The sequence below is a fragment of the Acyrthosiphon pisum genome, chromosome A2, assembly GCF_005508785.2.
Source record: "Acyrthosiphon pisum isolate AL4f chromosome A2, pea_aphid_22Mar2018_4r6ur, whole genome shotgun sequence".
NCBI lineage: Eukaryota > Metazoa > Arthropoda > Insecta > Hemiptera > Aphididae > Acyrthosiphon > Acyrthosiphon pisum.
In genome coordinates, this window is record NC_042495.1 from 11,136,218 (window position 1) to 11,154,246 (window position 18,029).

The 18,029-nt window shown below is 27.0% G+C and overlaps 2 protein-coding genes across 2 annotated transcripts in view; one reads left to right on the forward strand and one right to left on the reverse strand.

Moving 5' to 3' along the window:
- The window catches only part of LOC100570395, a 21,222-nt gene extending 16,296 nt beyond the window's left edge, over positions 1–4,926 (reverse strand). Inside the window, exons 1-3 of the mRNA XM_029489044.1 lie at positions 4,260–4,926; positions 4,042–4,202; positions 167–403 (exon numbers count right to left, since the gene is read on the reverse strand). Of these exons, the coding sequence (XP_029344904.1) occupies positions 167–403; positions 4,042–4,202; positions 4,260–4,359 (498 nt within the window). The 5' untranslated portion in view covers positions 4,360–4,926. The remainder of the gene's footprint in view (positions 1–166; positions 404–4,041; positions 4,203–4,259) is intronic.
- Positions 4,927–9,403: 4,477 nt separating this feature from the next.
- Positions 9,404–14,756, forward strand: LOC100165171 (adenylyl cyclase-associated protein 1). Its single transcript, XM_001947369.3, has 6 exons — positions 9,404–9,741; positions 11,596–11,730; positions 11,812–12,007; positions 12,538–12,623; positions 12,686–12,942; positions 13,005–14,756. Exons 2-6 carry the CDS (start codon positions 11,612–11,614, stop codon positions 13,601–13,603), a joined length of 1,257 nt encoding a protein of 418 aa, XP_001947404.1. The 5' UTR covers positions 9,404–9,741; positions 11,596–11,611; the 3' UTR covers positions 13,604–14,756.
- The last annotated feature ends 3,273 nt before the right edge of the window (positions 14,757–18,029 follow it).

Sequence of the window (18,029 nt, forward strand, 5' to 3'; positions counted from 1 at the left end):
ACCTACTTGCCATCGTCCATCTTATCTAACTCTTCTAATTAGTTCTAAGTTATATTATAAAATTTATATAGATGGGTAATTACTAATTAGCATTGATAAATAAGATATTATCTTAAGCAAATTTATATTTGAAATTTGAATATTTGATATATATTGAAACTATTACTTTATCTTTAACGTGGACAGTTTGTGGATAGTTCTTCACAAGCCACTCAACAACATCTAAATAGTCATAATAAACGACTTTGTGCAGTATAGTTACTCCATTTAAATCTTTGCTGCAAACTAATTTTGCAGGAAGAATTTTGTAAATATTTCTTGACGTGTTTCCATTTTCTAATAATAATTGCATATCTCTCAAATTTCCCTTACAAGCAGAATCTTGCAGCATATCCATACGGGCCTAAAACATTAATGGAAAATTATTGAATAATAATTAATAATACTGAATATCAGTGTCACTATATTATATATATAAAATATATGATAGGTATATGATACATACATGTATATCACTGAATAGCAATATCCAGTGAGAGAAAAACATATATAATAAGTTATAATTAGTTAGAGATAGGATGTTTATGATCTAAATAAAAAAAGATGGGCAAGTGGGTGTTGCTATGCTGTACAGTGTACACTAGGTTACAAGTGAGTCATTTAATGGATGGTGTTAAATTTAAATTCAATAATATAATTGTATACGAAAACGAAAAAACAATTCTGATCGAAGACGGTCATCAGTCAGCATCTGATATAATATTACTAAGTATATTTAATAATATTATTGTACATAAAGTAATTTATTTACCTATTGACATGGAATTTTTTTAAAATTGTCAACCCTTACTCTTTAGCTATAAAAGTTAAACATTTTCTAAATTTGTAACTACAATATTATTTTTTAAATTCGAACTTTAAATGCTCCCCCTATAGTAGTTTCCGGGCTAAAGCTCAATAAAAAAAAAGAAGCAGGTAAGTGGATGTCGCTCTGCTGTACAGTAGATTACAAGTGGGTCATTGTATAATGGATTGTATTAGACTTGAATTCAATGATATAATATCATTGTATAAGAAAAACGATTCTGAGCGGAGACGGTTTGTCAGTCTGGATATTTTATATTGTTATTATTTATATTATCATGTAAATTGAATTAATATTAAAATATTATAATTTTTTATTCGTTTCTATGGTGATAAACAAAGCGTTAGAAATTAAAATCCCATTTTAAGGGTTTTTTCGTAATTTTTTTAAACCTCTTTAAAGTACCATCTTGATCCAATTTTCTAAAAGAAAAGGTACTATACGTAGAAATCGAAGCACTCCTTCTGGAAGAAATTTTGTACACACGATATAAAAATAAAAAAAATAAAAATAAACACCATTGTAAAAACATAAATATCTCAAAAAAATAAGTGTTTTTGATTACAGGGAATCTTCGAGCTTATTAAATTTTGAAAATATCAGCTCTCGAAATATTTCAATTACATTTAAGACTCGAAAAAGCATCTCTGAAATGTTTGCGACATTCAAATTATGATAAAATTTATTATAAATTCATATTTATTTGTGTTGTTTATCAATATATACGTCATTTTTACTAAACACGACATTTCTGAATTTCTGACCTACAATTTCAATATTGATCGTTTAATAATATAAAGGTACGAGTATAGTCAAAGAAAGCAACTGTCTATGTATATACATATATAAATATATAACTATACCTACCTAAACTAATTGTTAATAATATGTTTAGGTACATATTTTAGCTGTTTTTTACAATTCTTGTTAATATAATACCTAATTTAGTTTATATAAATACTAAAATACGTTTATTAAAAAAAAAAAAGTATTACTTTGTTTGTTGCTCCAATTTCTGGTCCCGGAATTTCGTGTAGTTTGGTGGTTATATCATTATATAATGTTATGTTTAGTGTTTACTGTACTTTATACGTAGGCAATAATAACAATATTTTTTTTTTAATGAATATTGTACAATAAACCATTAAGTTAGTTGTAATAACATATATTATTATGTACCTACATCTTAAACAGTTCTCAATTTATGTTTTATTTTATTAAATAAATTAATGACTATCCACTTATTTGCCAAACACCTATTTTTTAAACTCTGAGTGAAAGGATAAATATATTGGTTTTAAACTGATGTGCTCCAATCTTCAGCTTTGATGGAAGTTTCTGTTAGAAAATCAACTCTAGTTTAAATCGTGTATACATTTCCCAGTTATTCATAAAACAATCAGAAAAACAAAACAAAAAAATACGAGAATATTTAGACAAAACCAGTTTTAGACAAATTCGATATTGTTTTAATGTAATACCTACTTCAAAAAAACAATATTTACAGGGATTTTAAAGTTTCGCCTATAATGTATAGGAAAGTGAATCTAGTTGGTACTTTGGGGAGGTCAAAAGTAAAAATATCAATAAAACTTTATTTGTTAGTTAAAAAAGCTTGACAATTTAATAGAAGACTCCTAGTATATTGTTTCAAAGGCAGATAAAAAAAATAAAAATCTAGTCTCAATTTTTTTTTATAAGCATTCAAAATTCAAATATTGACAAAATACGTAAAAATGACGAAAATTTGAAAATTATTTTGAGTTAGAAATTCATAAAAAATATTCTTTTTAATCTATGATTTTAAAATGTAATACAAGATTCCTCATAAGTTTTTCTACCCTTATCAAAAAATAATTTCTAGAAGAACGTCAAATTAAATTTTTATGAGCATTTGAAATTCATATGTTTACAACATCTGATAGGTGTTCACTCGATTTCTCACATAACGATTTTCTTATTTTGTTGTAATTAAAAAAAACAAATGACTGTAGATACTTGAATGTTTATATTAGCATTTTCTATACACGATAACATTTTAAAAATAATTTGACTCTTTTTGAGCTGTTTACGGACATTGTCAGTTTTCAATTTTTTTAGTTTTTTTTTTTTATATAAATATCAATAAAATTTTATTAGTTGGGTAAAAAGCGTGAAAATTTAATTCGAGGCTCCTGATTTATTGTTACAATTGCAGTTGAAAAATATTAAAAATACATAGGCACAATTTTTTTTATAATACATTTGAAGTTTGAATTTTGACAACATTTATCTAATTTAAAATGTAATAATTATTTCGTAGTTAAAAATGTATAAAATGTTCAACTTTTATAGCTAAGGATTGAAAATTTAAAACAAAGTTCTACGTAAATAGGTAAATTTATAAATTACTTTATTCACAATAGTATCATTAAATAATATACTTAGTAACACGAACTACTACACAGTAGTAATATAATAAGCTGACTGGCCGTTTTCGCTCAGAATCGTTTTTCTTATAAAATGATATCATTGAATTCAAATTTAACACTATCCATTGACCATTTCAGTGACCCACTTGTAACCTACTGTTCAGCAGAGTGACACCCACTTGCCCACCTTTTTTTTAGTTTGTATTCGACTTATTTAAGATAAAATGATTGTTTGTTATATATTTTATAAGCAAAAAATGCTTGGAAATGTAATGTAAGGTGTCAAGGTAAGTCACAAGATATTTGCAAAATTTTTTTTTATAAGCGTTTCAAATTTTCATGAAATTTAAATCCTCAGGTTTCGTTATAAACTATTTTACAATGAAAAATAATATTTTTTGTGGTTTAATATCTAAATGGGTAAATTACCTAACTATGTTGTATGGTAGTACATTATAAAATAAGTTTGAAGTTCGAACTTTGAACTCAGTACCTATAGTTGAATAAACCTACTAAATCGTATTAAATATTTTAAATCGTATATTGGATAATCTTCATACAGTCTTCAAAATATAAAATACATCATAATATTTTAAAACCTAAATATTTTAATTTATTTTTACCTCTCCCTACAAAATAAAATAATAAATACAAATCACCTAATATGTATGTGGAAAATTAATATGTAAGTATGCTTAACTAATATAATCTAGGTAGTGAATTTAAATCACTTTTATGATTATTTAAATATAATCGAATATTTACTATATAAATCGGAACTGATTGTAAAAACACTTTAATTTTAGGATTTGTCGAATAGTGTCCAATTAATTTATAGCCTTCGCCATTCAGTAACTTTTCTTCCAAACTCTGCACATTTCCATCCTTAATCAGTTTTTTAACTTGGTATTGGTTCATAGGTAACGCTAAAACAATAGTTTTAAAAAATAAATTATAAATGTAATATATTATTTTTTACTTACCCCTAGGAAGGTTATAATTAACATAACACATATTTGGCCCTAAGCCAAATACATCATTTTTTTGAATTTTTTTTCGACGTTTCTGTATATGAGGTTTCATTTAAATTTTCAATTAGATTCATTGATATTGGATTTATCATTTAAAAAAAAATCACAACGAAGTATAATGATATGTACCTACCTATAATATCTGACATTTATGAAATAAAATATCTTGTCCAGGGTAGCAAGAAACGACGATGACCCCGCAGTCCAATGCAGTCGTTACTCGTTGCTAACAACATTCAATATCGACAGGGTTGATGGTCATCGGGATTAATTATGATCATAAGGTAGGGGAATGTATCAATTTTTTAAATATTATATAAGTATTAATGAAGTTTTTACTAATTACTTATAATTTTATACTATAAATAATACTATACTAATACTATACTGTATTATTACAAACCAAAGGGTTCCGTTAAATTTTTCTCAAAAACAAAATACACAACATTTATGTACAATAAATTTGGTAGGTACATCGTTTACATAATCCAACTAATAAGCTGCTGTTCAATATACTAAAATATTTAATTTGATTTCGTATCAAGCCAAATTCCAAGTAAAAAAAGCATAGTCCGCTTCAAAATAATTAGGAAACCCTACAAAAAAAATAACTAAAAACCTGTAATATTTGTGCAAAATAAATTTTGTTACAATTCAAAAAGAAATAATATTATATTAACGACTTAATTTTGTAGATAAACATAACATTCAAAATATTTTGGTTTTTTTTTTAGCTTTTTGTTCACATTTTTTAGTGTTTATTTAATTATTTAAGTATATGTTTATAAGATTTTATGACTAAATTTTTTTCTTTTAATGTTGATACCCATTTTTGTCTTGGTTAAAATTCTTGAAAACGTAATGTAAAGTTCATCGTAAGTTTTTCTTATCATAACTTAAAAATATCAAAAACATATAGGAACAATTTTTATTATAATCGGTTTAAGTATAATTGTTTTAATTTTTAATACCATATATTTAAAGTTTAAACTTTAATACAAAACTGCTCATAACTCATAAGTCTTTCAGCAATTTAAAAATATTGAAAATACAATATAAGCGGTATCTAACTTCTTACAAATACAGTGACTCAACCACTGTAAATTGTGTCCCATTTTTAATTGTTTAAGTAAATTGCAGCCCGTGTATATTTTATACATACCTACATAAATTGTGACCTAAATATTTTTTATTTATACGTAAACTACGTCAAAGCGGCAAGGATATTTTTGAAAAATCAATATTTTCCTTCTATTTTTCAGACTAAGGAGTAAAGACAGGAAATATAGTTGTATTAATAGATATTGGTATGGTTAAAAATATTGGTTTTGATGTTAATCTTGTTTAGCATTAAAAAACGTATTATTAAAATTTAATTAGGTAAGTAACTGGTAAAAATGTGTAAAAATGTTGTATGTTTTTTAATAATTCCCGCACAAAGTCTAAACTTCGTTAAATTTTTTATTAGCAATCTTTCTTATTTTCTTGTATATATTTTTTGTATTTTTTATGCAAAAAAGAGCGTTTAGTGTTATAAATAGGGCTCAGAAATTCTTTGGCGTCTACATCGTCACAATCGCATATAGACATAAAAGAAAATTACACATACAAATTTACAAATATGATCAATATTATTCTGACACGTAATTTGTATGGATGCAACTCGGTCATGAAAGCTATTAGGTATAACAGTTAGGAAAAAAACTAAAAAGTAAAAACCTTAGTCGAGTTGCATCCTCAAAATGGGACATAAGTTACTTATTGAATTTACTATCCTATAGGATACAAAACATTGAATGTATAACGAAGCTTTTTTTCCGGAGATTTTTTTCTGGATACCGTTATGATACCACACTTTAATTATATACAACCACTTTGGTGACTATAGTATGCCCATCCATGTATATATTATTATCTTTGAGCATGGCAGTAGACAGCCTATATCATATAAAAAATATGGATAAACATTTACGTCGGCAAAGGTTGTCAACATAATTTAAAAATAAATAACGCGAGGATTTGACACGGCGTAGAAGGTCCACTGTCACCTATGAAATATTCGCTTCAAAAATATATTAAATGTGCGCATGTATTAACCTTAACATTTCTGTTTTTTTTTTAATTTTACATATTTTGTATAATATTTATATTAATAAATTTTGTATTAAAACGATTTATGAGTCATACTAATCATAATCGATGACGTTTAATTTTAATTATGTTCATATGTTTTGAATATTAAATGATCAAAAAAAGAATTTATTGATTTGTATATTTATTTATAAATGTATTCTTTTATTTGAATTTTCAGTACAATATATTGTTTAATATGTTTATTGTTTACTTTTAATCTTATGTCCTAGAGGGAATTGTCACATACTGGAGGAGGGGACGTCCAAAGATTCAGGAGGAAGTCACGGAAGGGGGGTGTCCTTGATTTGAAGCAAAATAAAAATATACAAACTGTTATTAGACCATGGGTTAGTCATAACGCTCATAACCTATCATCTGCATGCTAATTTCTCAGTTCTCTATAGTTTTGGCTACGACGCGTCCAGTGATATCGATGACTAATAAAATGATTATTAACATCGTTATAATATACGCAACCATATGAATAATTGTTATCTGTAGATTGTGACATTGACTAAATATAGGTACTAATAAATATAATATAGTAATATAGGTACACATAGTGTTTGAAAATTTCATGAAATTTAAAAAAACGAAATATTTCAAAATGTGTGAAATATTTCAATTATCATTATTTTTGTAGTTTTGTCTTGTAAAATATTAAATAATTAATCTAAATAAATTAAATACCTCATTAGTCATTGACACACATTTTTTTCTTAGTTTTAATGTATAATAATATAATATTGTATTTTTTTGCTGTACCTATATTTGATGTAAAAATGTAAAATAAATAAGGAATAGATAGGTATATTGTATATGTACCATGTACGTGGTAACTTATATAGTTATATGTTAAAAATCAGATCAGAGTTTTCTTGATCAAAAATCCTTATGACATGTATTTGTATAATTGTATATAAAAAAACAATAAAAATAAAAATATAAAAATGGAATATAAATTTTAAAAAAAACGCTTGGGTATAACGTTTATCATATATGTTATGTTATGAAGATCATTGTTTCTTATTAATGTTAACATGTATTATAATTATATAAAACAAAAAACATAATAAATATTAAAAAGAAACAGTAAAAGGAAACCAGTACTTAGGTATATATTATAAAGATCATAGTTCTCTTGCTAACGATTCACATGAAATAATATAAATTATAATTATAATTTATATATGATAAAAATATAAAACAAAATAATATTTAAAAAATAAAAATGAAATAATTAATAAAAATCCAATATTTCACAAAACATTGAAATATTTCACAACTTAGTGAAATATTTCTCATACTTCGAACACTAGGTACACATATTAGCTATTACCAGATTACCTACATATTATCAAATATTACATTTAATAATTTATGCATAGTTTCTTAAAAAAATAAAATACCATAAAATCATGAATAAATAAAAATAGGTAGGTACAGTTGACTATTGACTATGATTTAAGATATTTTATCTTAAATTTTGCTGTTGACCAAAATGGTCTAGCTCACCAGGCTACACGACGAAGATGGTCTGTCACCTATATTACTAAGTATATTTTGACATTATTGCTATTAAAATAATTTATTTTACTATCAGTAATACAGTAGATATATATTGAATTTATTTTTCTTAAATTAAAATAAAATAATTTTGGTGCAATTTTATTTATTAAAAAACAGTTACATTTTTGAGTTTATATCTACCTAAAGGTGTTGGGTTGCATTAAAAATAACTAGGCCAGGGTTAGGTTAGGCTCAATCATGTGGCCGACTGACACTGCTGTTGACATGGGTAACAAATTCTGTTGTCTTGTGAGACGTGAGTATGAGACTAACGACTGTGTGTAGGGTTGACGGTATTGAAATTTGAAACCGGTATTGCGGTATTAGATTCGGTACCGGTATGGCGGTATGAAACGGTATACTGCAATACCAGTATATACCGAAAAACCGTAATACCAAAAAACCGTGGTACCGGAAAACTGAAAAACACTGGAATGATATGCTGAGGGAGTAAACAATTTTTAAAAAACATTATATTCCGGTACGCACCGGTATTACGGTATACCGTTGCAGCGGTATTTGTGCGAAAACCGGTATACCGGTTTTGACGGTATACCGAAAAAACCATAGACCTATAAAATAGGTCTATGGAAAAAACCGTCAACCCTAACTGTGTGTGGCTTACATGGCTTCTCCTAGGTACTTAAATAAAATACGTAAACTAAAATATATTATTTGTACGTAAATTAGCTACACAAAATCTCAATTATAGATATTATTCAAAATTGGTTGTAGCTTGATGTTATACAGCCTATAGCCCTCCACGATAAATGCGCTATTAAACACAAAAATAATTTTTCAATTCAAACCAGTAGTTCCCGAAATTAATGTGTTCAAACAAATCTATCTCCTCAGCTTTATAATATTATTTTAGTTGGTAATACCAATATATCATATACCTTACTAGTAATAGTAATAGTTTAAGGTCTATGGGTAATATAGTTTAGATTAAAAGTTATGCACAACAAAATGAATACCTAGCAGACTGCAGACCTATCAAGTGACAACTATTAAGTAGGTACCTGTCACATTTTATAGGTAGGTAGTACTAGGTACAGGATTTTATTAATTTCTGTTAAGATACTACTTAATAGTTAATAATATATACTCATAATAAAATAGAAATATAGAAATTAGATATATTCTGTCATGGTGATGGTGGGGAACTGGTGAATGATGATCATAGACCTATAAACTAGTTGTCCACGGTGGTCACGGATTAATATTATACCATATTAATCCGTGATGGTGGTGATGGTCGTAACAGTTTATTACCAACTTTCGTTTTCAAAAAATATCTTCCCACTTCATGGCTGTGTCATGTTGGCAATACCAGTCGGCTAATTTGCGATGAATTTCGTGATTCGGCGAATCGTGACAGATAACGTAGCTACTGTCTAGCAAGCTGCTAGCGCTTACTGCCTGCCTCTAGCTCCAGCAGCTCATCGGCCTCGCTCTTCGCAGTCAATACTTTCATTAATAATAATAATAATAATAATAATAATAATATTAATAATATTCTCGCTTGTATAGGGTAACTTTTTTTGTGTTTATAGTTTTTTACCTTATAAGTTATTAGTATTTCGTTTTCCCCTTCTCGTTGTATTCGATCCACGAGCATCAGTCATTGGACATTCTCTAGCTTCTCACCAGTCTATGATCGCCGATCGTCCTAGGTGAAGCCGGTCGGTTCTGCATCATCGATATTATTTATTATTATTATTATTGTCAGGTGAGTCATCAATTCGAATATTTTTGATAATAATATGGGTAGTGACTAGTGAGTACATTACATTATTACGCCCGAAGTTGACGACTTCATAATATCTATCGATGCTTGTTTTTACACAACACAATATTGTTCCAACGATTAGTTGTATTGTATTATTTAGTTTTTTGTCCAAACTACTAGGTAGTGTTATTATTGCAGCTCCCAGATTTGAATGAATTAAGGCCTCATCAGTTTGCAGCATATTGCTATGTATCAGCAGTCAATTAATACGCTATTATTAAATAGGAAAATAAAATCTTATCTGATTAATTATTTCTTTGTAAACATTGTGACTATTATAATCAGAATAATCATATGATAATTTATGTAAGGAAACATAAAACTCCATGTTAAAGTCATAAAACAAAGATAATTATTAGCAAAACAATATTGCGTATAGGTACAAATATTTTTCATTTATTCATGCTGTGTCTAATAGCAAAAATACCTGGGCTCTATATTTATTTGAACATTTTAAATAATAAATATAGGTACAGATTTTTAGTTAAATAAAAAAGTGATCAATCCCTAATTGTTATGAAAATATTCTAATTTAATTAATGTTTTAGTGGTTGAGTATGTATGACATTTTATTGAGGTCAACATAGTTCAATACCTACCATTATTTAATGGTGCATCAGTGCTCAATACATTTTTGGTCTCCAATTTTTATAAACAAAAAACAACTAACCTAATAGAATATTTACCTAATAAAACATGAACCATATTATGTTATTTACAGCATCCTAGTTTTTGTTTTCCTAAAAAATATGCAGTTATTTTCTTTCAATAAGTAGGTAGGTATTAACACCCATTAAATACATATTGAATAGTAACTTGTTGACAATAATTTGTAATAAATCTGTTTAAATATTATATTTTTTAACTTTGATTTTATTTCAAAAAATTGTAAGATTAAACATACATTTTTAAAACATTAAAATACTATTGTTTGAGGTAACTAAAATGTATGAGAAAATAGATTTTTTTTATACCTACCTATTATACAATTTTCCAAATGAGTTTCAGTAAAATTTTTAAAAAATGTATTTATTCAATTTATACAAGTAGGTAATATTATTATTCCTCAACATTTAAGATGACTTGCCAAGAAGTTTTGTTCGGTCCACTTCTATTTAATTATAGATATTTTTTTCAAAAAATATTAACTAATATATTCGTAGGACATATTATCTTATATTATTATTTACCTCAGTTTTTACCTTTTTTGTATCTAATATTAAATTTTATAGCGATGAATTCATCACATTTGAACAATTTTTCTAAGTATACCTTGGGTGTAATTTAAGACTTAGGCACCTATATTTTTTTTTTTGTTAATATCCGCCTATTTAAATTCTTCTATTTGTGTTACATATGCAAATATCCCAAAGTCCTAATTTGTATGTATAATACATTTTACACAGGCTAAAACACATAAAGACTATATTATTCTACTGACACAATGTTAAAATAATAATATAATATATAAATCTAATTTATAGAACTATTATAATTAAAGCTGTAAAGTTCATATAATGCAAATTAAATAATATTAAGTTCTAAAATAAATTTGATTAGGTAGGTCCTAGATTGTAAATGTCTTAGGTATATAATTAATTAATCAAATTATATAATAAAAAGTTATTTTTTAAACACCCAATTAAATCTAGGTCATAAGACATATGAATAACACATTCTACTATTTTTAGATACCTCTACTATTCTACACACCTACACACATTTTGTGATAGTACTAGACCAAAATGTTTTATATGTGTAATTTTTATCTCTACCTCTATTTTTATTTTTTAGTATTTAATCTTTTATCATGAGTGTACAAGGGTTTGAGGATCTAATTAATGGTCCTTTGACCACTTTTGTCCAATTATCCAATCAAATTGGTGGTGATGTAGCCACTCAGGCTGCACTTGTTCTTAGCGCTTTTCAGTAAGTTATATCAATATTATTTCAAAAATAAACAAATTGTACCTACTGAGTTATAATAATAATAACCATTACATTTTTTAGAGCTGAGTTTCAATTCATCAAATATGCCAGTGAACATAGTGCACCAAGTGACAGTGAAAAGCAAAAGCTATTACTTCCTACAAGTACTAAAATCCAAGAGATCCAAACACTAAGAGAGAAAAATCGTGGGTCTCCATTTTTCAATCATCTCAGTGCCATCAGTGAAAGTATACCTGCATTAGGTTGGGTTGCTGTGGTAAGTAATTTGCTATACATTCCGAATTGATTCATCCGATTTAAAAAACCTATTTATTGTAAAATGTATGTAGTGTCAAGTTAAGATAAGGTATAAAGGTTATCCATTACATACAAGTTTTTGTTATCATGTGTACAATGTCCAATGTGTTCCATTACTTGTATCTGGACTTTGCAGTTTACAATTTTTTTTCTTTGATTACACATAAAAAGAATTGTTTATGTACCTCCCCTTCTGAGAGATATTGATGAACTGAAAACTTAAAAGTTGTATTACGGATGCTTTCATGCTTCAACATGTTTATGAGGGATTTGGCTATTGCTTACATATACGCCTTGTGAATAATGGTGGTCACATTAAACATTTTTAGACATTGTAACAAAAACTTAATGCAATTATTGCTAACCTTTAAAACTTATTCTAAATTGTTATAATTACTCAAATCTTTTTTCAATAAATATGATGAATCATTTTGTACAGCCTGTATTATATATTTCTAAATTTTGAATATTTTATTTTTAAATTTTTAGTCTCCTACCCCGGCTCCTTACGTTAAAGAAAGCAACGATACTGGTCAATTTTACACAAATCGTGTGCTTAAAGAATGGAAAGAAAAGTAATTGTTACATATTTTTTCAGTTAGTTATTAGTGTTTAATATCTGAAAATCATAACATAGGAACAAAACTCATGTTGAGTGGGCAAGAACTTGGGTCCAACTTTTAGTTGATCTTCAAGCATATGTCAAACAACACCATACAACTGGATTGGTTTGGGCAAAAGCTGGAACAAAACCATCCGGGGGTCCACCACCCCCACCACCGCCATGTGGATTGCCACCAATGGATGATTTATGTTTAGCCCCTTCTGATCCAGATGCTACTAACCGTTCAGCCTTATTTGCAGAAATCAATCGTGGTACTGATGTCACTAAAAGTAAATATCACTATTATTATTATTAAGTTGTGTCTATTTATCAATAATATGTTCGTTTTAAGGCTTGAAAAAAGTATCTCCTGATATGCAAACCCACAAAAATCCCAGTATGAGAGCGAGTGGACCAGCCCCTGCTGTAATTGGTAATTCATCAGGTGTGTCAGCACCTAAACCAGCAGTTGAAAAACCTCCGGTGTTTGCTCGTGATGGTAAAAAGTGGCTTGTCGAAAACCAAAAGAACAATACTAATCTTGTGGTTGATGGTGCTGAAATGAATAATGTAGTTTACATATTTAAGTGTGTAAATTCCACGATCACAGTGAAAAACAAAATCAATTCAATCGTTATGGATTCTTGTAAAAAATCATCTGTGGTATTTGAATCATTAGTCTCATCTGCTGAGTTTATTAATTGTCAGTCAGTTCAAATGCAAGTATTGGGTAAAGTGCCAACAATTACTATCGACAAAACAGATGGCTGCCAAATGTATTTAAGCAAGGATTCTTTGACTACTGAAATTGTTACATCCAAATCATCTGAATTGAACGTAATGGTTCCTAAGGCAGATGGAGATTATTCTGAATATCCAATACCTGAACAATTTAAGACAACAATTGGACCAAAAGGTCTTAATACTGTTGTTATTGAAGCTTCTGGGTAAATTTTAAACATTTACTCACTGTTGAGTTCAACTGAAATCTTGAATTTATTCAGCATTTATTTATATAGAATTAGAAATGAAAAATAATCTTATTATTTATTTGGATGTTAATTTTCAAAATTTAAGAACTAATTTCATCATTCAATGCATACATTTATACCAATAATATTGAGTAAAACTAAATTTTTATTGAAATCTATATTAAATCTAATGAAAATAATAGGTGAGTTATAAATGTATTGTGTGGTCTGAAATTTTAGAAATATTTAATTCATACATTTTTATGTTTAAACCACATAATTTTTAATTAACATTATGTCCTGCTCATCACTATAAATAGTGCTCATATTTTTTACATTACTATTAACCCGTTTTTTACAAAATATTTATGAATTAATCAATAAAGTAACTATAATTAACTTTATAAATTCCTCGTATGATAAATAGATTATTTGAAACAAATTAATTGTGATAATTTTATATGAAAGAAAAAATATACTAATATTATTATTTTAAGTATGATTCTGGTTTTTTTAATTTAAATTATTACTTATGATCATTGAAATTTAATGGTATTATTATTTATTTATTCATCAATATAGTTTATACAACATAAATATTTATAGCTTTATTATTATTTATCACATTTATAACATAATTCATAAATTGGTTTTTTGTATTTATTGTATTACTCTTAACTACTAACTTATGATTAAAAGTGGAAATCACAATTAGAACTTTTTTTTATCAAATAACTACATTAATGTAAATAGATAAACAATGCATTTTAAATAATTTAATATTGTGATTTTCATTAAGACATTTTTATATATTATATTTTATTTTATCTTTTCACAGGAAATAAATACATATTTAAAAAAATTATTGTTTTATTATTTATACACTATTTATACTCTATATTACTGATATTAGCTATGAGATTATTTGAACCAGTTGTTATTTCTAAAAGTCTCGTGGAGTTTTTAAGATGTTACAGCAATGAAAAAATTTTTAGTAGAAAAAATAACAAAATTATGATTTTAGTTTGTATTTTAGCGAAATAAATTAATTTTTAGTTTTTAGTGATAAGACTTAATACTTTAAATTATAAAGATCACGAATAGATTTGTAATATATTCAATTAAAAATAAAAGTTTTTAAATAATTATTAATATGAGTTTGTATGCAGCACCAGTTATTGGCATAATAGATTTTATTTTGTTGGTGGAACTCAAAAATGATTTGTCATGTACTTGACATTTTTAAAATATTTTGACAGCTATTTATAAACATATGACATTGTTGTTTTAGAAGGTTCCTCATAAGTAGTTTTTCATATTATAACCATGACAGGTTTTTTTTTATAGAAGTATTAATTAAAATTAAGAACATTTATCCCAATTTTAAAATGCTATTTGAGAATACTTGAAACTTTTAACTTATATTTTATACAGACTGACAAGTTACTAACATTAAAACAAATTATTTTAATTGCAATATGTGTTCACGATATGAGGTACCACTTAATATTTCTTCTGGATGACCTTGGATTGAAATGGGGTTTTCGGGATGTAATAGGGAGTACCTAAAGACACATTTTCAGGCAAAATTCAAATTTGTAACTCTCGGTACGCGCATGCGCAATACAACTTACTTTTTTTTTAATGGCAACACCAATTTTCTTATACGGATTCAGGTAGAGGATTTTTTTACAAAAAGTTTTTTTCTAATTATAAAATTGGCAAAGTTACAATATGGTCAAATTTAATATTTATGTAGGTATAATCTGCTTTTAACGACATTTTAATAATGTTCATTTTATAATTGAGCTACCTATTTTTGATATTTTTAATTTGCTACTTGCATACAAAGAAGACTAAAATAAATTATTTACTATCGTTATTTACTCTATCTACAGTTGCAAGTTAATAAATATAAATGGTTGAAGGTAAAGAAAATTAAAAAAAATTAATACTACATATTCGTTTATTTAAATTTTATTGAATAAACATATCTAATAATTTTAAAACTTATTTCTATTGACTTATTGATACGTTTTATCTAATAAATTGTTCAAAGTTTCCACCTTGATTTTCCAAACATGATTCCAAACGTCTCAACAATTTTCGTGATGTTGCTGCTTTTATTTGATCTTCAGTCACATTATTACGTGTCACTTGTATTTTATTTTTTAAATCTTGTACGTTAGTTGGTGGATTTGCATATACCACGGTTTTTAAATGCCCCCATAGAAAATAGTTCAATGGTGTCAAATCTGGAGATCTTGCTGGCCATGGGATTATCTCATAAGTACCGATCCATCGGTTTGGAAATATTTTCGAAAATATTGTCGAACAATCATGGCATTGTGTGCTGGTGCACCATCTTGTTGAAAAATAAAGATTTTTCAGCATGGCTAATGAAACATCTTCAAACATTAATGGTAATTTATTTACAATAAAATCTAAATACCTTCTACCAGTGAGTATTCCGTCATAAAAATAAGGACCTAACAGCTTTCCATCAAATAATCGACACCACTCATTGATCCCCCAAATAGTTTGAAAGTTAGTTTCTCTAGACCGGTGTGGATTTGTATTATCCCAAAATCTATGGTTTTGTTTATTCATTATACCATTATTTGTAAATTTTGACTCATCAGTCCAAAGAATACAATTACAAAATGAACTGTCGATATCTAACTGAACATTAAACCATGCTAAAAACTCCAATCGACGTTCAGAATCTCCAATACGTAAATGTTGGACAAAATCAGGTTTATACGGATGCATTTTGTATTTTTTCAAAATTTTATGCACTGCGCCAACTGATTTACCTACTTCTCGAGATACATACCTGATTGATGAATGTGGATTTGCACGTATGTAAGCCAATACCTGCAATTCAGTGTCTTCATCAAAATTATTATTTGGTCTAGGCTGTTGTCGTGGTCTTTCATTTCGATTACCAGGAAATTCTCCGTTTTCATTCAATCCAAGTGATTATGTCTATGGACATAATTGTGAGATGGGTGATACCTATCAGAATACCGATCTGCATAAACTTGAATAGCTTGTCGAGAACTACGGTTACATTCGCCGAAAATCAAGATAAGTTCAACTTTTTCACTGTTATTCATTTTAATAAATTATTGTAAAGCGCAAGAAAAATTACGGAACAAATGTGATAGATCACTAGACCTAAAGACTTCAAGTTAGATTCATTTGAAACAAAACTGGTTTACAATGTATTATAACAATTATAAATAATTTTTTTTATTGCATATAATAACAATTAATATTGTTAAATTATGACAATAACATATCATTATACCTGAAAATTATTATTATAATTCAATTATCAATTTATAATAAATGAACCAGATTAATAATAACTTATAAGGAATAGGCGAACAATCTACTCAAGTGATTATAATTATAGTAAATGACGATACGAAGATAGGTAGCTCAATTATAAAATGAACATCAATTAAATGTCGTTAAAAGCAGATTATACCTACATAAATATTAAATTTGACCATACTGTAACTTTGCCAATTTTATAAATAGAAAAAAACTTTTTGTTCAAAAATTGTTTGAAAAAAAATACTCTAGGTACCTGAATCCGTATAAAAAAATTGGTGTTGCCATTAAAAAAAAAGTAAGTTGTATTGCGCATGCGCGTACCGAGAGAGTTACAAATTTGAATTTTGCCTGAAAATGTGTCTTTAGGTACTCCCTATTACATCCCGAAAACCCCATTTCAATCCAAGGTCATCCAGAAGAAATATTAAGTGGTACCTCATATCGTGAACACACTGTATATATTATATATCATAAAATATACTTAGTAATATGGGGTGGAAAGCTTTCCATAGGGAATTATTTGTTACTGAATTCAAATTGAACACATACATTATAGTCACTTGGTCGATGATGAGGTACGCTTGACACCTATTGTACAGCAGAATGGTAACCTGCTTTCCCCTTCTTTATTGTTTGAAAATTAATAAAAACTGCTTTACTCCATCGAACACAACTATTATAATATTGTGCGTTTTTTAATACAAACCTTTAAACCTCTATCTATAAAAAGATTGATTTCAAGCCACAAACAAACCGGCCGGTGAGCCATCTCAACACAAATCTACTTATTTATAAAATATAATAGATACCCCATCAACGGTAATCTTTTTTATAGATAATATACCGATCTATAGCTCCAACATCGGAAATAGGTACATGTTTGATTATAGTTTTATAGTTACCTACTTGTTAAGTTAAAATAGGAATTTATGTAAAAACTATATTTCAGATATATTTACTATTTAACGTTTAAACTCGTCAAATTAATGTGTTCCTTGTCACAACTTGATAAATTAATACTACCATATATAAGCAGAAATATTTTTATTTGTATCTGCAAT